Source organism: Tenrec ecaudatus, chromosome 7 (assembly GCF_050624435.1).
Source record: "Tenrec ecaudatus isolate mTenEca1 chromosome 7, mTenEca1.hap1, whole genome shotgun sequence".
Classification (NCBI taxonomy): domain Eukaryota; kingdom Metazoa; phylum Chordata; class Mammalia; order Afrosoricida; family Tenrecidae; genus Tenrec; species Tenrec ecaudatus.
In genome coordinates, this window is record NC_134536.1 from 39,870,721 (window position 1) to 39,894,289 (window position 23,569).

Consider the following 23,569-nt stretch of genomic DNA (forward strand, 5'->3'; position numbering starts at 1 on the left):
CAAAAGGGTTTCTTTGCAAAACAGAGCCTAGAAATCTGGATATTTTAAAATACATAAATATATTTGTCCTGTAATGGCACAAAGACTGGGGGTTCATATCCACCCAGAGGGCCCTTGACAGACAAGCCTTCCAAAGGCCATAACCTTGAAAACTCCGAGCCCTTCTACTGGACACACCTGGAGTCACCACGAGTTAGAATCAGCTATGTTCACATCAAGATATGACCAATATTTACATCAAATACAATTAAAAAACAAAAACTTAACTCCAAAAGCAAACAGCACAACACACACACACACACACACACACACACACACACACACCACCCTACAGGCCCATTCTAGAAGGACCTTAAAAAAGTATGGGGTTTTCTTCATGTTTCTGAAAAGACTACCCACAACCTTCAGTTTTTAAAAGCAAGTGATTTGATCCTAACTGCAAAAGCAATTTGTTTACATTAGAGAGTAATGTGCCATAAAATTAAATCTTAAAATAAAGTTGATGTTTTAACATATCAAGCATTAGATTCTTCTTATATCCAGCAAGTTTGCTTCCTTGTCGGGGTTTTCAGTAGGAAAGATGAACTGTTGTGGTTATTGTCAGGGGCTATCAAGGCGGCTGTGACACAGAGTGGCCCTGTGCCCAGCAGAACAAGCACTGCCCGGCCCTGCACCCCTGCACCTTGTTCCTCAGCTGGATCACTGTTGCAGCCACTTTGTTAATACTGATAACCTTGAGAAACATGTAAATTCCAGAATGCTTCTTTGTGCTCATATAAAACGTGTTCATGGGTCAAGAGGCAGTTGTGCAAACAGAACAAGGGACACTTCGCAGGTTAAAATCAGGAAAGGTCTGTGCCTGGGTTGTATCCTCTCACCACACTTGCTCAATCTGTGTGCTGAGAAAATCATCAGAGAAGCTGGATTCTAGGAATAAGAACATGACATCAGAATTGGAGGGAGGCTTATTAGCAGCCTGTAGAACAGCGGTTCTCACCCTGTGGGTCACAACCCCTTTGGGTGCCGAACAACCCTTTCACAGTGTGGCCAGATTCCTAACAGTAGCAAAATTATAGTTATGAAGTAGCAATGAAAATAGTTTTATGGTTGGGGGTCACCACAATATGAGGAACTGTATTCAAGGGTTGCAGCTATAGGAAGGTTGGGAACCCCACATTTCTACAGTGTAGAAAATTGTGCTCGGGAGAGAAAGACCTGATGGGGATAACCTATTGGGATATGTGCACAATTGATTACAAAAGGTAATTTGATCAGTGAGCTGAGCTCTGATAACCCAGCAGTGAAAGCACTCTGACGCTAACCAAAAGGTCACGAGTTTGAACCAAGCACCTCTCCACAGAAGAGATACAGCAATCTGCTTGCATAAGTATTTGTAAGCATGGCGATCTGATGGGGTGGTTGAATTTGGCTTTACAGAGTTGATATGAGTCTGGATGTACTTGTGGTGAGAAGTTAGTTTCAGGTGGTGATCAGAGGTGTGGTGAAACAACATTACCTGGTGTGGCCCTTCTAGCCAGAGTCTTCATAATGCCCGTCAAATGGCGGGGTGGGATCATAATGCCCGTCAAATGGCGGGGTGGGATCATAATGCCCATCAAATGGCGGGGAGGGGTCATTCAAATAAAGTGTAGAGGGACTCTAACTTGGGAATTAGATACGTTTGCCATTCTGCTAGATAGAGAGCCTTTCAGAAGCAGGAATGGAGAAGACGCTCAAGAAAGAAGAACAGAGTGAAGTGTGTCCAATATCCTTGACACAAAGACTCAGCCTCTAGGCCCACTGAATGAGTATTCCTGAGACAAGGTGTGCTTTGAGCATTTAGGGGTGCTAAAAGAATGAGGTAACACTAGTGGGAGCAGCGCAGGGGTCAGAGGGTCATGTGGCTGAGGCAAATATACCTACTTGCATGGCTGAGTAGAGGCATTTCGGGCAAAAGAACTGTATCCTTAACATTTCTCATCCTGAGTCATAACTATTGACTTCCATAATAAACCCCATAACTTGACTCTTGTCTGTGAATTTAGTGTCACCATTACAGCAGATGATCCAATCTGCCCGAAAAGTAGCGTGTTCTCCGAGGGAGGGTTGGTATTAGAACAGGGTAAAAGAAGGTTGGAGAGTGGAGGCATATCCAAACTCGGCCTCAGAGAACTCACCTTGGCAGGTGTAGAGCTGGAGTCTCCTTACTCATTGTGTTGCCAGAGGAGGTCAGAAGTGATCCCCGTGCCATTTGGTCAAGTTGACCCAAAAAACCACAGTTAGAACAATATCAAACCAAGCTCACTGCCATCGAGTCAATTCTGACTCAGAGTGATCCTGTAGGACACTGCCCATTTTAGTTGCCAACTCTTTACGGGAGTAGAAAGCCCTGTCTTTGTCCTGTGGAGTGGCTGCTGGTTTTGAGCTGCTGACCTTGTAGATCATAGCCCGATGCCTAACCGCTCTGCCCCAGGACTCCAAATTAAACAATAGCAGGTGGTTATTTCATTAACTTCAGAGTTTTGCCTTTCAGAATTTTCCCAGGGTCATGTGTCCAGACAAGCACTTTAAAGCAATATTTTAAGTGGAGAAGAACTTAAAATGACAAGTTGGTTGTATAAGTACTGAATTTTTTTCCTATCATGTTATAAATTTCTTTGAAGGCCCAATTACTGAATCAGATTTATATTTTCTCCTCTTTCTACAAATGGCTCTCTCTTTACTCTGGTATGTGGGATGCAGTCCGCAGGGCCTGAAACACATTCACCAGCTCAGTCACCGCCAATGAAACGACACCAGACTGGGCAGTATTTTTTAAAAATACAGATCAGCTGGAACAGTAACTGGACCAGGAGAAATGATAACTGAAGGCCTGCTGGAAACCCCACCTCCCTCTTAGCAAACAAGGACAGCATGTCCCTTGCATGGCATCCACATTTCCTCATCAGCCAAGTTGGAAACAACAGTGCCAAGTCCAAGAGCACAGGCCCCACGTCGCATGGAATGTGCGCTGTGCTCCAGCATCCGCCACAATCATTCAGTCCACAGCTCACTTCACTTCTTCCAACTCTCCCATTCCAGGGCGTTGAGCCTAAGACGGGCTTATGGTGGAAAAATACATGTTAGAACTGGGAGCTTGTTATTAAAAAAATAGATTTATGCTGCAGCACAGCACAAACATTTTGTAGATGGTCATTTAGTATGAGCCCTCTGACGTTGTCGCCCAGTACAGTCCACACTTCCTCCAAACTGTTAGCAGCATCCTTACTTTCTCCTCCAATGCCTGGTCTACTGTTTACAACACAAGAGCCCCTGAACGTCCTGCCTGCCAGGAATTTCCTGATTTAGAGCTTTGAGACTTGCCAGTCCTCACAATCTAGTGAGCCGATGCTCTTTTTAAAAAAGATTTTAAAAAACTATATATATCTATATCGATCTTCATTTGTAATTTTTAGCAGGGAGTACATGACCAAGAACCAATGGAAGGCAGAAAAGTCTAAGCTGCATGGAGGGCATTAGCAAAAGACATGAGGCTCCAAGGATTGATGGAATACCAATTTAAATGGTTCCACAGGCTGGTCAGCCAACTTGAGGAGTTTTATAATTGTGCCCATTCCAAAGAAAGGTGAGCCAACAGAATGCAGAAAGTATCCAACAATATCATCAATATCACAGTTCATTGTGCTCTTGAGAAACCTGTTCATAAACCAAGAGGCAGTTGGTGGAACAGAACCAATGTTGTTCAATCTGTGTGATGAGCAAATAATCCAAGAAGCTGGACGATATGAAGAAGTACGTGGCATCAAGATTAGAGGAAAGCTTATTAATAGCTGCAATATGCAAAGACATGACCTCACTTGCTGAAATCCAGATTTTCTGATGAAAATCTAAGACTGTAGCCCTCAGTCTTGGAGGGAAACCCAAACCCTCATAAATGTTCTGCGTTGATCCGGGTAGACTAGAATAAATTCATAGACACTAATATATATATATATATATATATGTATATGAAAAAGGTTTATATATAAGAGCAATTGAATATTGAGAAAACATCGCAACCCAGTCCAGATCAAGTCCGTAAGTCCAATATTAGCCCATATGTCTGATACCAATCTATAAAGTCCTTTTCAGACTCATGAAATATATGCAATGATGTCAAATGCAGGAGAATCACAGGCCAGTGGGAGGGAAGTCTTGTGGATCCAGTGGCATTGTAAGCATATCAGTTCTGGCAGGGATCTCCACGTGACCTCTCCAGCTCCAGAGGTCTGGTTGCATCAGGGTAGGTCCATGTGGCTTCTCCAGCTCCCAGGGCATAGTGCCATGGGTAAGGGAGCATCTCCAAGGGAGTGAGCTGAGCGAGAGAAGTGTCTCCTGCATCCAAGGAGGAAAATGCAGGAGTTCCCAGAATTCTCCGAAGAAGGCCATGCCCACATAGAGGCCTCATTGGTTATATCTTGATTGACAGGCAAGACTCCACCCCTTCACTCATAATTCTCTCAAATTGACACCAGATTATGTAACTACCACATGGTCCAATTGGCAACAATATGATAAATGGAGAAAAGATGGAAGTTGTCACGGATTTCATTGTATTTGGATCCATAATCAATGCTTGTAGAAGTAGCAGTCAAAAAAATCAAATGACAGATTGCCTTGGGACAGTCTACTGCACAAGACCTTGTTGTTAGCATTGTTAGGTTTCTTTGTTTGTGTTCTAAATGTTTTTCTGTATGTAAAATCTAGGATGGGTAAATCTATAGAGACAGTAACTGGATTAATGGTTCCTTGGCGGTATGGCAAAGGAGGGTGGGGGAAATTGGGAGCTAATAATGAAGACTGCAAGAATGAAGAAAATGTTCTGAAACTCATTGTGGTGATGATTGGACAACTCTCTGATGTGACTGAACTACTGAATTGTATGATGTGTGAATTATATGCCCATAAAATTATTTTAAAGAGCCCAAAGGGGGAAAAGGTATTGAGGAGCAAGGACATGTCACTTTGAGGACTAAGGTGCACCGCCCCCGAGCCATGGTACTTTCGATTGCCTCGCATGCATGTGAAAGTTAGACAATGAATAAGGAAGACAATGAAGAACTGATGCATTTGAATTAGGAATTGACAAAGAATATTGAAATTATCATGACCTGCAGGCAGAACAATCAAAGGGAAGGATTACAGCCAGAATGCTCCTTCTAAGGGAGAATGACAACACTTCATCTCCTGCTGTTGGGCATTTAATCAGAGAGACAGTCATTGGAAAACAACAGTCAGCGTGGGGAAGTAACAGGTCATCAAAAACAGAGGAAGACCCGCCAGGGGATGGGTGGCTGCAACAATTGGCTCAAACAGAACAACAATTGTGAGAATGGTGCAGGACCCCACAGTGTTCTGTACTGTTGTGCATGGGATCTCTGCAAAGGAGAACCAACAGACTCAATGGCAGATAGCTCTAATGGCAACAGCTATCTGTCATCTTACTTGTTCCATTTCTTCAGAGACTCCTAAAGCACTCTATCAATAGAGCATTTGCACGTCATGGCCTGTGATCAGACAAAGCAAGAATTCATGGGTCACTCAGCTGTACATTCTCGTGGGAGAACTTCAGGAGGCCATGTCTTTGTGCTCCCACACCTCCCCTCTGTGGCTGGATTAAGATTGCACTCAGAAAGCCCGTCACATTCTGTCTTGATGGAGCTATCTAGAAATGCAGACCAGTCTTTGGTGTAGAGAAATTGATGAAGAGAATCCAGCTTGACTCTACCGCTGAGCATCAGGGGAGGGAGCAGTAGTCAGCTGGCAGGTGTTCCAACAGATGAGTTGCTCCCATGAAGCAATTTGATAGCTGCACTATTTTAATGACATAAGTTCTTGCTATTACTCAGACTACAAAATAAACAATTTTCACATGCACTATCACATGCATATCAAATTGTGTAATTGCAGGGTCTCTGCTAACTAAATTACCATAAATGTTCTGGCATCTTAGGTCAGGGATGTGGTTGCCAGGAAAAATACAGCCCAGAACACTGCTTCTGTGTCAGAAGGATTTGCATCATTGACATTTGAACGAACACAAGACTGCAGCTCTTCTTTAGGTTACTACGGCAGTGTTTTTATTCTGAGCGGCGTGATTTTATCCAGGTGTTTAAGAACAGCCAATTGTTAAAGAATTGAGTAGATTATAAAATTATGTCACTGCGCACACATACGTGTGCATGCATGAACAGTTGCTATCGCACTGACTCTGACTCATGGCAGCCCAGCGTGCTCCCTAGGGTGCCCAGTGGCTGATCTTCAGAAGTAGATTACCAGAACTTTCTTCCAAGGCCCTTCTGTATGAACTCAAATCTTCAACGTTTTGGTAAGCAGACGAGCTTACTGACCATTTACAACAGCCAGGGATTCCACATTTGGACATCCGTGTATATTACATATCTCACACTTGTCAAAATTTTCTTCTCTCAAGAATCTGCGAGAGTTAACTTTCTAACTCCCAGTAAGATTCCGCCTGCTTCAGACCCACGCTTTCCTTCCCATCCCCTGTGAGCAGCAAAGATGCATGTTAGGCCTGGCTCTGAAATCAGTGCCCTTCAGCAGCCTGGCCTTCCAGCCAAGCTTCGGGCTCTGCCTATGAGTAGAGACCATGCAGAGTCCAAAGTTTCCAGCTCAGAGAGGTTTCCCCACATTCTTCCGGAGGGTTATCATTTACCAGTGGCAGTGTACGGCAACACTTTTTTTAGTAAAGCAAAACAAACTCTTATTTTTGCACTAGATCTGTAATAAAGAGTCCATTTGGATGCACTGAGACAAATAAAAACAATAGCCTTTACAAGAAATAGATTGAAAATAAAGAAAGAAAATAAAATGAATGCAGAATGCCAGGGAAATCAGATGTTAGAAGAAGAATTGTTCAGGACGGTGCAACTCCACATGGGAGCCCCACTGGGTGAACTGGACTTGACCTCAGACACCCTTGCAACCTGGAGCCTTAAGCGGGAACACAAATGGTGTCTGAGGAAGCAGAAAGCAGCTGTACCGAGAGTGGGGAGCTATTGGTTGGTGAACAAAAAGGTCGGACTGCATCAATGTCCTGTAGGCTGTATTAAGATATGTATCGCTCCAGCAATCCCGTGGCAGCCATTCGACTATATTTTGCTTATGCTTGTTCATATTAGGGTGCATTTCAAAGGTGCATCACCACTAGGGCCACCCCCTTGAAACTGTGTAACTGGTTTCTCTGGTTTTTCGTAAATGAAACCCAGGGATGTTGAGCCTATGGGGAAAGCAAATCGAATAAGGTTTTTCAGGGGAAGGCAGATATAGAGGATTGGGGAGATGAGAGCGGGCTGGCACTAAATCCTAGCTCCAACTTAAGACCAGTTCGCCGTACATCATGGCGTGCTTGATCCTCGCCCTCAGGAAGCGAACACAGAAGATGAGGGCGCGAGAGCAAAATACGGCCAAGAATGTAGCTGGTGCCTGTCACATAAGACAGCATCTGGGGTCCTACAGGCTTCTGTCCAAACAAGCAGCCATCTAAGTGAGGTGCCAAGTCCACATGGAAGAAGCATAGGATCATCAGTCACCGAAGGCTTGGAATCCATAGAATCCTAAATCGAAGGGAGGATCAGTAGAAGAGCCTGAACTTTGAGAATCTGGCGTGCAGAAGGCGGTGGATGACAGGTGGAGCCCAAGATTCATTGGTGGAACTACCAACCCAATAAGCCTCTGGCAAACACCCCCTCGCTGAAGTGGAAGGATGGGAGGGAAGTGGTCACTAAACAGAGTGTGGAGGAGAAAGGAGTATGGAAGATCAAAGGCACAAATCTGACTTGGACAGTTAAAACTTGGTCAGTAGATTCCCCATTATGATTCAGGCTGGACCTGATCTGGTTTCCAAATTTTTCTGTATTTTTGGTTTGTCTTATTTTGTTTTGCTTTTGTTTGTTTATATTAGAGTATATCCCAGAGGTGTTTTGTCAATGGAGGTCACCCTCTTGAAGCTGTGTTATATGCTGTTCCATTTTTCAGTATATGAAACCCAAGACTGATGAACTTGGAGGGACGGCAAGTAGAAGAAGGGGAGAGGGGAAGACAGTGGTGGGGTGGGGTAAAAGGGAGACGATGTGAAGGAGTCCATGTAGAAAAAGAGTATTTGTGGTAGCAATTGTAAAATTCAACTTGACATGATTGAAATATGGAATAATAAGATAGATTGTATTATATACGTTTTAAATCGCAACTTAAAAAAAAGGAAATTGATTGCGAGAAAGTCGTTTCTTGGAATCACTTTCCAAGAAAGTGGCTGCTCACTATATAAGAAATGTGGTCTGGGTTGGAAAGAGGGAACCGATTACAAGGATCTACATGTGACCTCCTCCCTGGGGGGACGGACAACAGGAAAGGGGGTGAAAGGAGACGTGGGACAGGGAAAGATATGACAAAATAATAATTTATAAATTATCAAGGGCTCATGAGGGAGGGGGGAGAGGGGAGGGAGGGGAAACAAAGAGGACCTGATGCAAAGGGTTTACATGGAGAGCAAATACTTTGAAATTGATAAGGGCAAAGAATGTGCAGATGTGCTTTACACAATTGATATACGTATGGATTGTGTTAAGAATTGTATGAGTCCCTAAAAATGTTTAAATTTTTTTTTAAAAAAAGAAGAGTAAAAATGGGGAAAAAAAGAGACAGAGAGAGAGAGAGATGTGGTCATGAAACATTTTTTCCCCAGAACTTTTATTGGCAAGTAATTTACATATCATACAATTGAACAATTGAACAGTTCAGTCGCACATCGAGAGGAGTGGTACACTCACCACCACATCAGAGCCTTCTCCGTTCCCCGGCCCACTTGGTCATTGAACAATTTTTTTAATCCTTGTTAAAAGAAAGGTTGCCCCTGTGATTTGGAATCTACCGAGAACTTGGTACTTGAATTACGCATTCTCTGGTGCAGCACAAAGACGAAGTCTGGTGTGTTACACATTGAGCTGCCAGCCCCGAGGTGAGTGGTTTGAACTCACCAGCCGCTCTGGAAGAGAACGGCGAGGCTGTGTGCTGCTATAAAGAACCAGAGTCTCAGAAACCCAGAGAGACAGCGCTACTCTGTCCTATAGACTGCCTAGGAGTCAGAGTCAACTCAGAGGCAGGGAGTGCGTGCGGAACAGGCGGTCTGTGGTGGCACAGTGGGTCCAGAGTCGGACTGTGAACCTCACAATCCCCAATTCAAATCCACCAGCCACTCTACAGGAAAAGGGCAATAACGATCTGTTCCATAGAAATCTGTCAAGATTTATTATCTCTGGAATTCTAAGGAGTAGTTCTGCCCTGTCCTTAATATGGGATCACGAGGAGGAGTTGAAATGGATGTACTGGCAGTGAGGAGTTTTGTTTTGTTTGGTTTTGGTTTTGGTTTAGCATAGAATACCCAGAAAAGTCTCATAGAAAATTTAATTACAACCAGTAATGATTAGAATGTGTGTCTTATGCCTTTTTGACATTAACAGGAAAAAAGTTAGAAACTTGAAACTAGTTCAATTTCTAGTTCAAGAAAATAGATCAGCATATTATAAACATCTTAATGCTATTCATTTGGCTTTTTAAAATTAAAATATCGGTGTCACTCGATGGCAACTAATAACAATATTGTCAGACCTTTGCATTCTCAAGAGAAAGCAAAAATCCAGAATTGTAGGCAGCACATTACATTGGGAAAATGAAACCATCTCATCTTAAGAGGTTATTAGGAGCCTGCAGGTCAAACAATACTTGCAGGGCGGATTTGGCTCAGTGCTCTCTCTTTGGATTTTCTGTTGGTAGAAAAAACTCAGAGGAGAAGCTGAGTGCCTTCGCAGCAGTGGTCCATGGGTAGGTTCTAGGTGCTGTAGAGTTGGCTCTACCTCATGGCAACCTCGTGTATAACACGAGGAAACCACCCAAGTCTGCTCCAGCTTCATGGTTGCTGACATCTTTGGGTCCATTGTTGTGGCTGCTTGTGTAGTGCTTTCCACCTTTGACACTGGGCAGGGATACACTCTGTGGTCATCTACACGGTCTTCACGGACTACTTTTGAAAGCAGTTTACCAGATGTTTTCTTCCTAAATTGTGCTCCACGGAACACTGTCCAGCCTGGGGGACTTTGCTGGAATTTTGAACACTGATGCCATCTGTAGCTTTCATAGCAACATGCAAACCATTCTCATAGACAAATACAGATCTGTAATTTGACCACAAATGCTCTATGTTGTTGTCAGGTGTGACCCCGTTGGTCCTGACTCCTGACGACCGTACGCACAGCACAAGGAAGCACTCGCTGGGCTGCGCCATCCTCGCCTTGTTCCTGTGTTTGGACCAGTGTTTCAGCCTCGGTGTCAATCCATGACCTTGAGGGCTGTCCCCTTTTTCACTGCCCCTCTACCTTAGGAAGCGTGATGCCCTTCTCCGGGGACCAGCCTCTCCTGAAACATGTCCAAAGTATGTGACATGTCCAAGCTATCCTTGCCTCTAAGGAGCAATCTGGTGTACTTCTTCCAAGACAAATTTGCTTGTCCGTTTAGTAGTCTGCAGTACTCTTGATGTTCTTCTCCCGCGCCACAACTGAGATGCAATGATTTTCTTTCAGTCTTCCTTACAAATGATCTCCAAACAGCACTTTTTACATTTCATCTTTAAACTCATAACTTTACATATAACCTTGAAGCCCTTTTTTTGGGGGGGGGCTCAGAAAAACTTGAGCGCACCAAAGGAGAAAGCACCAAGCAATCATCCCCGGAGATAACCACATCTCTCAGATCCACATTTCTTTCATTGTGCTACTTGAGCATCTTGTGCTACTTTTCTTTGGTCTTTTCCACCAAGTTGAAAGTCCGAGCAGTGTGGCCCATTTCCAGGTTCCAACACATGACTTCCTTATTTCTGATTCTTTACCTAATTATATTGATCTCCCTTCTTCCACATCCTTTATGATTGAAGCTGTGTCAGTCATTCGGATGTTTTCTCAGGGTCTGTTCACTGGAGGAGGCTGTAGGAACAGCGAGCCCCAGCGGTTTGTGAACGCACTCCTTACACAAACGTGGTAGCGCCTTCGGCTGTGGCTGTGCCTTCTTTGCACGATAAACCTAGCTGTGTTTTCAGTGTGCCACCCTTCACCAGCTCTGGGTTACGTAGGCACTAAATATTCTGTTGAGTGAAATACGTAGGATGTACGTAAAACATGTAGGTGGAAATCGGTTTCTGGTCCACCTGGTCTGGTGATGGTTAGGATGAACACTTACCAAAGGAAATGACCCGGTAAGCCCCACAGCAGTGCCGCAGCCATTGCTTGACGCTGTAGCACATTGCTGCCATTCAGGTTTGCCTGGCTGCTGTTCTACGGATTTGGCATTTACATCCTTTTTTAAACAGTAAACAAAACCCCCTTACCATCGAGCTGATTTTGACTCATATGGACCCTCCAGGACAGAGCAGGATGCAGGGTTCCCAAAGCTCTGGTCTTTGCAGAAGTAGACCGGCCACATTTTCTCCTGTGAAGCAGCTGGTGGGTTAGAACAGTTAACCTTTCCCTTAATAGCTGCTTGCTTATACCAGATAGCTCATCCCATCAAGCATGGCGGAGGTAGGGAACGCTCTTTCACAGCAGCACAGAGCGCACACTGATGTAAGAGGAGGCGTATGCACATGCCACTGACAGAGCTTTGAAGAATGGTAGCATTGCCTCAGCTGTTGAGTTTCAGCAAAACCAAAGCAAAATGCCAAATACAGAGAAAATGGACAACTCTATTTCAATGCATTCTGCTCTAGTTGATTTATACGTTACATTGACCCTGGAGATTGTAAATCATTTTCAATGCACGTTGTGTTCTTATCTTCTTTTGAAGTCTAAACACATTTATGAAATAAAAATTAAACAAGACTTGCTCACATTAGGTTGCTTTCTCTAAAGCCTTACTTCTACCCGGGTTTCATTAGAAGAAACTCTTTAATATTCAAAACTATTTTCTTTTATGAAAGCATAATTTATCCAAATAATGGGAATAGCTTTGACTAGAGTGTTTTCACAGTGTTATTGATTATGTTTTTGCTATTTTCTCTTAAAACATTTAAGTGCAATCCTAGCCCCCTCTCATGGACTGACTATGTCCTCCCGAGATGATCAGTGTGGTTCGGCATGATGGCCAGTGCTGGGCACTACCTTCCATTGAGTGATCTGATGGACCGGTCCTCCCTTTTGTAAGGTGTTGTAAAACTTAATTCTCTATGGTAATAAGCAACCCTGGCTTAGTAGTTGGCACTGGGCTGCTAACTGAAAGGTCGGCACCAGCTGCCCTGTGACAGAAAGACAAGGCTATCTATTCCTGCGCAGAGTTACAGCCTCGGAAACCAACAGGGGCACTGCCAACCTGCCCGATAGGGTCACTATGAGTTGGCATCAACTTGATGGCAGTGAGTTTGGCTTTATTTTTCTATATGGCAATGAGGCAGCATCAGTGTAAGCTATACATTGAGACACAGACTAAAAAGAAGGGAGGAGAGAGACAAGCCCTACATTTCCTTCCTCGAGTTTCACCCTTTACTGTCAAGTCACAGCCTTGCTTGAGTCACACCTTTATTATAGAAGAACTTGAGTCACACCTTTTATCTCAAAAGAGATAGAGAAAAAAAGTGGGGAGCAGAGGAACCTCACTACCCCCCAGCAAGAAGAACTACAAATGAAAGGAGTCCTTTGAATCTGGGGTCTCTGCTCTACAACCTCCTAGATCCTGGGGAAGACAGGTGCCAAGGCATACGCGGAGATCCCCAAGGAACACCAGGCCAACAAAGGTTGAAAGGAGAGCCAACAGAGGGTGAAAGTCTTCCTCCAAAACCAGCATTCTCAACTTGGACTACTAGTTTCCTGAACTGTGAGAAACTAAATGTATGTTCAACAACGCCACCCACTTGTGGTATAAATGTGAGAGCGACAATAGATAACTAACACAGGTATTCCTTATTGTATTAACTACTCAGAATACCTAATGAGTGAAAAATGTTATTCTTTTATCATGTTTTATGAGGTTACAATTTCATAATTGGCTTATTTTCCCCAGAAGTAGACTTGGAGTCACCTGGGAAGGAAATACGAGGGGTTCCTGAATGCTCATTTTAGTTCCCAATTCTCCTTTCTGCAGGAATGGCTGCCTAGCAGTCTCTGCTTTGCATACCTTTTCATCTTGGAGTTTAGAGAATTGTTTTCTTTTTTCTTTCTGTTTTTCCCCCCTCCTCCTAAGTCCTTCTCTTCACAAGGAAGCCAGAAGTGTGACAGGAAGGTGTGATTTTTAATTTACACCAGAGTCTTGCAAATAATGACTTTCACGCCCTGCTGGGGCTGCTTAGCCTCCGGGAGGAGTTCGGTGGCTACTGTTACGGGAGCATCTTAAACCACCAGTGCAGCTCAGCTGGCAATGCTCTCTCCGCTCTTTAACCCTTGTGTTCAACGTTTCAACTTGGCATTTGTGAATACTTTTGAGAATGTGGCTGGTTGCTTTGAAGTGCATTTGTTTTCTAGGAAATGATTTTTGAAGGTGATAATTTTTCATAGTCTAGTATGAAATAGTAAACATGTCATCATTCTGACCATGCCACAGGAAAACTGTGACTTATTCAAAGACTCTCATGTAATCTATGGTCGCGCTTATTTTTAGAACTTCTGGCGGTGACGTTTAAATATGTGATCTAATGAGAGTGTGCGTCTTTCCTTATGATCTAATTTCTCCAAAAGTAGCTTTCTCCCGTCTCTCTAGAAGAGTCAGTGTCTTCCTTTACAACTAACCCTCTGTGGCTGTATATTTTATATAGCAAAATGAAATTGAAAGTGATGCTAAAGTTCAGTGTTTTAAAATCATCGGTTGGCCTCCAGCGCATGGCGTCTTTGGGATTGCATGATACAAACAAGGATGAGGGGTTGAAGGGAGAAAATCATTCTTGAAAGCCATACATATCTTTTGAGTTTCCTAAGTCGGTAGAGAAGAAGAGTGGGGTGCATAAAATAATGGAATAAGTAAGGGATATATTTTGCTAGCCCTTCCTACAGAGACAATCAGTTAGACAATCAGTAAAGCACTTTCACTTAGACAATCAGTAAAGCACTTTCTTTTCCCATTTTGAATCTCCCTGATTTTTCTTTTTACGTTTTCCACAGACTTGCTAGTCTTTCCTAGTTATTTTACCAATCCTAACAAACCAAGCTCATTGCCGTCAAGCGAATTCCAATTCCTGGGGGGCTCTCCTGGTCGCAGTGCTGGGTCAACAGCTCTCCGGAATGGAATGGAATGGAAGCTGTCTCAGTCCCATTCAAAAGGAAAGGAAAGAACAAAGTATAGAAAGAAAAACCCACTGAGGGGATTGCCTGGAATCAGGGCTTCCAGTGGGGTTGGTCAGTTCGACCCCCTGCTGAGAATTTACATTTCTACCCTGAGACTCTAAATCTACATTGTAAAAAGATTCCTGGGTGATTCACTAGAACTAGTGTGTAATGCAACTTTTCATCCCAAGGGTCAAGACCCTGGCTCCTGTGGAGCCCTCTCAAAAGCAAAGCATTCTGAAGTAACTATCTTTGAGCAGCAAGGGGTTAACCAGCCTTGGTTTACTAAGTGCCTCTGTCAGGCTTTTATCTGATCCTTCTTCTCCCTCTCTCCTGCCCACCCCTTTTGTAAATGTCAACCACTTCCTGATGAGCCGGGTAGTGGTGAATTTCACACCTTTCTTTTCTTTGTGAAGAAACCGGGTGTTAATGGTACAGGATTGGGTACCATTGTATGTCAGTGGCTGTCTGTTCCTGAAGCGGAAGGATGCCTGTGGGAAAAAAGTAGGAGGAGGTGTAGACACTGGAGAAGGGAGCATAGGACACAGTGAAACTTGGTCTTGTTTTTTTGAGTATTTGTTTTATAAGCCACTTTTTAAAAAATCTGTGTTTTCTAAAAATAGTCGTTTTAAAGAAGCTTAAGATGAAGCCTATAAAGGAGTCTGGTAAAGAAGGGGACTGAATTAAAAAGCTGATTGATAAAAGAGCAGCAGTCAAAGCAATTCTGAAGATTCTTTCTCTGGCCTTTCTATTCTACAGGTATATTTACGGATACCACAATGGAGACCTGGTCTGTGGGTCAGGTCTGCAGCTGGTTGGTGGAGAAGAATTTAGGAGAGTTGGTGCCCAGGTTTCAAGGTGAGTTGTTTACTCTTTCAATCAGAGGATGTCTGCGGTGTCCTCTGTTACTGAAAATCGCTCTCTTTGCCTGATGTCTGTGCTTGTGAACGGTGGAGCTCCTGCGGTTGCAGTGGGGAACTTCCTTCTTTGAAAAAAACATTGTGTAACCGAGTTGATTTGACTTAGAATCGACAGAATATAATCTTTCAAAGCTAACTCAGAATAAAATGCTAAGATAGCTCTAGGAGCCCTGTTTGAGAAATGCACTCTGTATTACTTTTGCTCTTAAGCATATGTTGTGTTCAGGGTTAGCTTGACAAATAAAGAAGAGTCGCTAGAAAGTACTTGTAAGAATTATTTCCCAAGATTTTGCGCCCTCCCACATTCCCCCCTCCCGTCCCCTCACCCCATTCCCCCTGCCCATCCTTAAAAAAAAACAGTGCTTGTGTGGGGCAGAATCAGAATGGAGATGGCATTTAATGTCTAAGTTGATCCTGTTGATTGTGACTTCATGTCTTGGTGCTTCCTCAGGAGCAGGTGTAGATGCGGAATTGTGCAACACGCGTTCCATCTTTAGGAAAAACACTGGGACTGTGGTAGAGGAGAAGTTTAGACGGGCCTTTACCACCAGGAGTGGTTTTGCCTGTGTTTGGTAACCCTTTAGAGGACAGCCGTGCAGAAATATTTTCCGCCTCTTCTTTCCTTTCAGAGGAAGAAATAAGTGGTGCCGCTCTTCTAGCCCTTAATGATCGCATGGTTCAGCAACTGGTAAAGAAAATTGGGCACCAGGCTGTTCTGATAGCTCTAATTAAAAAACACCAGCCCTGCAGTCAAGAACTGAAGCCCCCTAGGAGCCCCAGCGAAACCGCCCTGCTCGGAGGAACAGAAACAGCCCCGGAGTAAGTATGATGACCAAGGGCCTGCTTTAGGGTTCTGTGCTTGTCCCACGGCCTTTGCTCAAAAGGGACCGTGGACTCGGGCAATCTCCAGCTCTTTGGAAACCTTGAGCATTTCCAGAAATGTGTGTCAAAGTCACTTTTGCAACATTTTAGTGAATGTCATGCAAAATGTATTTTTATTTAATAGGAGGGGTTAAAACTTACCTACCACACTGTAAACCCTCTTTTCAATTGTTGGGGCAGCTCTATAAGTAGGCCATTCATATGTCAAGTGCAGCTGAAACACATGCACAGAACAAGTGGGAATGGACTCCTGAAGCTTTGTTTTACCAAGAGAGAGTTTGGTAAAGGCATTTGTGCTGGTCTTTTGTTTTTCCCAGAACTCTTTATCGATCACCTCTCTATCTATATCAGTCTACCTTTTCTTTCCTTTCTTTCTTTGTACTAAGAAATGTATCTTGTCCTCTGGAGCCAGTTACAATGTAATTTGCCAAATACCTTTGTGGCAACAAAATTTCCAATTTCTTAACAGTATCCTTGGAATGTTAAACCAATGGTATGATAGCATCTTGCAAAATTTATGTAGGAAAATGTGTGGTGCCGAGTTGAAAACGTTACCGTTTGGGGGTATTTTTATTTTTTTTTATCACTGAGTTGTACAACAGAAAGAATGGTGCCAGGAACTACAAAGTAAAGCATTCCATCAAGATCTGTGCCCTAGGAACATTTCAGCTTAATGTATCTGAGGTTTTTACAGGGTTGCTGTCCTTCTTAAGTGCCACAAGGTCGATTCAGACTCATGGCAGTCCCTTGTGTGTGACGCAGTCGAGCTGCCACCTCGGGTTTTCTTAGCTAGAATCTTCCTGGAATCCAGGCTCCAGGTCTTTCTTCTGTGGAGAGGCTAATGGGTTCCGACCATCACCTCTCTTCATCATCCCTGTTGCAAACCAGGGTTCTGTTTTGGTTACTTCGGTTGCAAGGTTTCTAAGGTTACAGAATTATTACAGATCAATTATTCAGAAATGTTTAGATAATAATGTGGTATTTATTAAATCTGTTGTATCCCTTTACTTTAATTTGTTTAGATACCTTTAATAACGTATGTCTTCTCTTTTGCTTTGATAAGCAATAAAATGCTCAAGGTTTGGCTTAAGTGCTGGGGATTCTAGCATCTGATTTATTTGAGGACATCCTCCTACGCTTTGTTTTGGCTGGCGCAGTGGTTAAGCAATTGGCTGCTCATCAGAGGTCCACAGGAGGAACTCCCCGGCCCCTGTGGGGGAGAGATGTGGCAGTCTGCTTCTGTAAAGGTTACAGCCTTGGAAACATGATGGGCAGATCTACTTTGTCCTTCAGGATCACCATAAATCAGAATCGATTGAACCTCGATAGATTTGGTTTTGGGGGTTCACATTAAGGGTAGGGAACTTTTCCTGTCAAGGGCCATTTGGGCATTTATAACATCATTCAGGGTCCATACAAAATTATCAAGTTAAATGTAGCTTGCTCTACTGTATCAAACATTTAATTAGCTCACCCCTATTATGATGACTGGAATTGCTTCTCTTTGGTGAGTCATGTGATGTTAGCTGGTATTTTTTCAAGGACTTTATATGGCTGCTAACTGCAAGGTCAGCAGTTCAAAACCAGCAGCTACTCCTCAGGAGAAAGACAGGACTTTCTACTCGCATAGAGTTAGGGGCAGTTGCATCCTATCCTCGAGGGTGTTAGGAGTCAGAATTGACTCGATGGCAAATGAGTTGGATTGGTTATATGGCCCAAGGGCTGGCTGGATCTCCCCACCCCCTGCTTTATATAAAAGCACACACTTCCATACAGACTTGGTTTGCTTTGTCCCCTTTCCTCCAAGAATGCTCAGCGTACTTTCCCAGCATTCCTGGCAGAGGAGTGCGTTTGAGCTGCAGGCTCTCTTCTGTTGGCTGTAATCCTGACAATCTCTTTAGCTGGCCTGAGGTACACACAGAGTGGATGAAAACAGTGGGCCTGGTTTCCACTGCACATAGTTTATAATGTTCTCCAGCCAATGAGAACTGGCTGGGAGGCTGGTCTTGAGTCCCGCCTCCACCACTGATTGAATTGAGTGATTTAATGTTGCCATTACTGTGCCTTCATATGCAGGTACTATGGCTGAAAAGTCATACAGTACCCCTAACTCCATGTTAATTCACACAGTCGTTATGAGTGCTTAATATCTTTAAGCAAATATTTCTTTCTAGACCCAATAGTCCCAAGTTAAAAATTAAACTTGGTTAACGTGACCAAGAAAACCAGCTTCAAAGCTAAGCTAAACTTGGAGCACAGGTTGTCCAGGTGCTAATGAGAAGGGGCTATTTAACTCCACCCAGTAAGTAGCGGGCTCACTTGTAAGATTATGTTGTCATCTTGCATGCAGATGAGTTTGCTGCAGTGTGCCCTGGTGGTGAAGTGGTTAAGCAACAATAACGGAAGGTTAGGTGGTTTTGAAATACCAGTCTATCGGTGGGAGACAAATGGGGCAATCAGCTTCCGTAGATAGGTACAGTCTTGCAATCCCATGGGGTACCACCCTGTTCGATAGGGTCACTATGAGTCAGAATCAACGCCGTGACAATGGTTTTGGCTCTCTGCTTTGATTTATTGTGGTGTCAGATCGCAACCACAGATGGGATGGGAATGCTTCTTTGATATATAGGGAGGTCATATTGTACTGGGTGGAAGGAGAGAAGGAGACATGAGAGCACGCTGTTCAATTAAACCCTTTGAGAAAGAACGCAATAGAGACAAGCAGCTTGGCACGTGGGAGAAAGAACCCTGAACCTAGGCCTCAAAAGATCTGAGATCAAACCCAATCTGCCACCAGATACTCACCTCAGCAAGGAGATCCTGCTCAGAGTTTTCCTTTGTTTCCTTGTCTGCACTCTGAAGTAGGTGCAATGAACAGTGTCTAATACGACCCTTCTAAAAGCCCATCCGGCATTCTAGGTCTGGCAGATGGGTTTCAACTTGAGTGTAAATTCCATGTATTGGCTAATGAATGTCTGGTATGTTATTTTGAAAAGGGTTTGTAGGCTAAATCTGGGCCAGAAGCCCTGGGGGTGCTATGGGTGAGGCACTCGGTCGCTAACGAAGAGGGTGGTGCTGCACCTCCCCCAGTTGCTCTGCAGGAGGACAATGAGACTGCAGCCCCATAAGACACACAGACTGGAAACCTGCTCTAGGGTCATGGTGAGTTGGAGTCCGTTTGGTGGCGGTGCAGACTGGGGTAAATTGTTGCAATATGCAGTCACATTGTTGATGGTTGGCGAAACTGGTAGAAAAAGTATTGGGTGGAAATCAGGAGAAGTCAAGTCCTGACACTGCGACCGAGCAAGTGGCTTTCCCTTCTGTATCTCAGCTGCCTCACTCAGGACATGAGGGCGTCAGACAGTGTGGTTTGGAGACCATTATTTCCTAAGGGAGCAAATGCTCCCCAAATAGTGGGGGTGTGGAGTTAGGTGGTCTGACATAGATGTACCCATGTTGTTGTTCCAAATATGAACCAAATATTATTAACCAAAAAGTGATTTGTCAGTGTCATTTCATAAAGAAAAGGACCGTCTTAGCAGTAAGGAACGTAGAGTGGACTCATGAAAACCGCATTGGTGAGCTGACATCTGGGAACAACGGAGCAAGACGCCCTTGGAGGTGCCTCTGTGGAGTTCTCTGAGTGAGAGTTTCATGGGGGGTTCGCAAGTGAACACAGCCCACAGTGTTTGTTCCGGCGGACGTTGCTTGCAGTGCGGCAGCAGCATCACTGGCTGATCACGTTGACCAGGGACTGCCCGGACCCACCCCTTGCCTGGCCCACGGGCGCCCCTGACGTGCGGTGTTACTTTTCTTACAGCGGGAGGCAGCAGTCCTTGAGCCCAGCCGGTGGCAGGGAGCTGATGCCTTCTTTCCATCCAGCGGAAGACCTTGGCAATGGACTGATTGACCAAAGAGTCCTGAAACAGAGGTGGGGGCCCAGCTTTAAATATTTCAAAGTTAAATATTTTACTTATTGATCAAAATATTTCTAAAAGGAAACTTTGTTTTTCTGGAAGATGTGTTTATGTTTTAATCGAGTGATTAAAGGCAGAGGGATGAAGAGGTCTGTTGAAGAAGGGAAAAAGAAACAAAGGTTAAATGTTCGGATCTTTGTTTTGGGAGAAAGATGTGTGAAAATGATATTTGATATCTTTCAAGTACATGTTGTTACAGAATAAGGGGATTTGTATGTGCAAACTGTTCACTGTGGTTGATAAGAGCCACAAAAATAGAATTTGTTCAGTGAATGGCCTTTCCTTTAGAGTTTACCTTCGGTGTGGAGTATTTTTGTTTGTGATTTTGTTGTTGTTGTTTTTACTGTTTTGCTTAGGAGTTTCTTTATGTTCCTACCCTTAGCTTTTATGCGGTGTGCTGTTCCATGCATTAGGCTGCATTGAAACAAAGGATATCTCTCAAGTGAGAGGACCAGGTGGAGGACAGTGGGGCTTAGACAAAGCCCTGAAGACAATGGTCAGAGGGGCGATTTTGGCCCCGGTGTCACCACAGCCTCTAGAGCGCTGCACATTCACCCAGCCCCTGTCATGTAAACTATCGCTCAGAGGCATATGGCTTTCAGCCACTAATGAGCCCAAGCTTTTCTTTAAATGAGCTTTTGCTTGACTTACTTCATAGCTGAGCTTGAGTTTGAGGTACCACCTGTAGTGAGCTAACATTCACAATGCCACACAGCACAGGGATCTACACGACACGCTTCAGTGGCTTTTAGTATATCCAGAGATGTGCACCCTCCACCACAATTAATTCTATGACATTTCCATCAACCAATGAAGAAACTTGCTCCCCGTCATAGCCACGCCCCATTCTCCTTCTCTCTAACCCAAGACAGGACCTGCTCCACCTTTCTGCCTCTATAGGTTTGCCTGCTCTGTACATCACATGTAAATGCAATCATCCAGCGTGCCATCTTGGTAACTAACTTCTGTCACTGTACAACGTTGTTAAGGTTCATCCATGTTGCTGGGTATTTCAGCACTTCCTTTTCTATTGCCAAAGAATATTCTACGGTATGGACATATTCGCATTTGTTTATCATCAGCTGGAGAACTTTGGATTATTTCAGGGTTTTGTTGTTGTTATTAGGAATAGTACTTCTATGAACTTTCGTGTGTGTGTTTGTGTAGACCTGTTTTCATTCTCTTGGGCATGCGTGGTGGAATTGCTGGTTCATATAATAGCTACATTAACATCTAGGCGAACTGCCAGCAACTGTTTTCCAAAGTAGCCACGCCATTTTACATCTTATTAGCAATGTATGAAATTCTGATTTATCCATGTCTTCGACAGCACTGGTTCTTTTTTTGTTTTAAGTGTAACTTTAATTCTATTCTGTTTTATTTTTCCCCAACAGTTTTATTGACAGATGAATTACATACCATCCAGTTCAATAGTTCAGTCATTGAATCATATCAAGGGGTATTAAACAGTCACCACTGCATCAGTCTCAGAGCATTCCCACTTCCCCACTCCCCATTGGATAAATCGCCTTTCACATGAGTTTTGCAATCATGATCAGTTCCAGTGCTCCCTCCCTGCCTCCTGCCTTCATCATTTACTCCTGAAATCCCCTTTTCCTCCTTGTCCCAAGTACAAATTCAGGCCATGTCTATAGAGGGGGCAACTGAACAAGTATCAAGTTTGATCCAACATCATCAAGATTACAATCGTCTCTGCCTGATACTAAAGCTGTGTGAGACTCTTGTCTTTGGCTAGAAAGGACCTGCCGTCGCTGTCTGACTAGCTACTCTGCAGATACGCCGGGAGCTCCCCCTGTCCTCCGTAGCCTTTTTCGTAATTGTAGCTCCGATACTTTTCTTTTTACCATGTTTGAAGTTGTAATTGTCCTCTTTGGATCACACAAGCTGGAGTGCTTCTTCGTGTGGACTTAGTTGACTCCTTGTTTAGATGGCTGCTTGTTTGCATACAAGCCTTTAAGACCCCAGACACTATTCCGATTGATAGCTGCCCACCGTTTAGTACTTGTTTCAGCACACTCTGTTGTAGCACCCTTATCTTCAGTGATCATTTCATGACGGTGAGTATCGAGCAGGGTCATTATGTAAGATCTAATGGTTCTTAAGTTTGAGCAATGTTTTAGTAGTGAGAACTCAAAACCAATTCCTGGATCTATGAGGGGGTACCCACAAAAAATGGAATTATTTTTTCAAAATTATCTATTTAACTTAAAATTTATTTTATTAGGGGCTCATACAACTCTTATCACAATCCATATATCCATCCATTGTATCAAGCACATTTGTACATATGTTGCCATCGTCATTCTCAAAACATTTGCTTTCTACTTGAGCCCTGGTATCAGCTCCGCATTTTTGTCCCCTTTCTCACAAACTCTTCATAATTTATAAATTATTATTATTTTGTCATGTCTTACACTGTCTGGCAACTCCTTTCACCCACTTTTCTGTTGCCTGCCCCCCCAGGGAGTGGGGTACTTAATTTTTTTTAACCAAATAATGTTATCACCTTTAAAGTACTCTCCATTACTCTTAATACATTTGTCAAACCTGCAATTCAATTCTTGGGAAATTTCAAACACACCTGTTTGCATGGCTGACACACTGCCTGTGTTTTTCCTTCACGCCTTCTACATAGTCAAATCACTGTCCGTTCGCTCTTCGTTTGTAGAAGCAAAAAGGAGTCACAGGGAGCAGGATCAGGTGCATGGGGCAAGAGAGGCATGCTGGTTTTTGCCAAGAACTGGCTCACAGATGGCTGCGTGAGCAAGTGCATTGTCGTGGCGGCAAAAGCAGGCCCCCATCTGCCACAAATGAGGCCTTTGTTGTCACCTTGTTATGCATTCTTTTCAGAACCTGTATATAGAACGCTGGATTAACCGTCTGACCTGGTGGAATGAACTCCACATGCACGACCCCCACACACCAAAAAAACAAGTGAGCATGGACTTGATCTTTGATTTCACTGGACGAGCTTTTTATGGACAAGATGCTGATGGCATCTTCCACTGGCTTGAGTGATGTTTGCTTTAGGGGTTGCCAGAATAGCAACCTGCCTCGTCACTAGTAATGACCTTGGAAAAACATCTGGTTAAGTTCAGAGCTGTTCTTTCAAAGCATGGCATGTTTCCAGTCGATGCTTTTTCCCCTAGTCAGTCAGTGACCCTTCTCATTTCCAAATCTTCCGTTAACATTCACTGAACCAAGCTCCAAGATAGTCCAGAGAACTTCCCCTTCTCCTCAACGGCCCGTCTTCAATCTTTGAGCACAAGTACATGGATTTTGCTGACATTTTCATCCGTTTGAGAAGTTGATCGATGTCCAGAACAAGGTTTGTCATCAACTGACCTTTTGAAATGAGAAAATTTCTCATACTTGAGTTTTTCCCATAGCACAGCTCTTGTAAGCTGTGTACAACATC

At 43.7% G+C, this 23,569-nt stretch overlaps 1 protein-coding gene across 1 annotated transcript in view; it reads left to right on the plus strand.

Moving 5' to 3' along the window:
• Positions 1-15,130: 15,130 nt before the first annotated feature.
• The window catches only part of SAMD3 (sterile alpha motif domain containing 3), a 48,510-nt gene continuing 40,071 nt past the window's right edge, over positions 15,131-23,569 (plus strand). The window contains exons 1-3 of the mRNA XM_075553939.1: positions 15,131-15,209; positions 15,901-16,090; positions 19,974-20,084. Of these exons, the coding sequence (XP_075410054.1) occupies positions 15,131-15,209; positions 15,901-16,090; positions 19,974-20,084 (380 nt within the window). The remainder of the gene's footprint in view (positions 15,210-15,900; positions 16,091-19,973; positions 20,085-23,569) is intronic.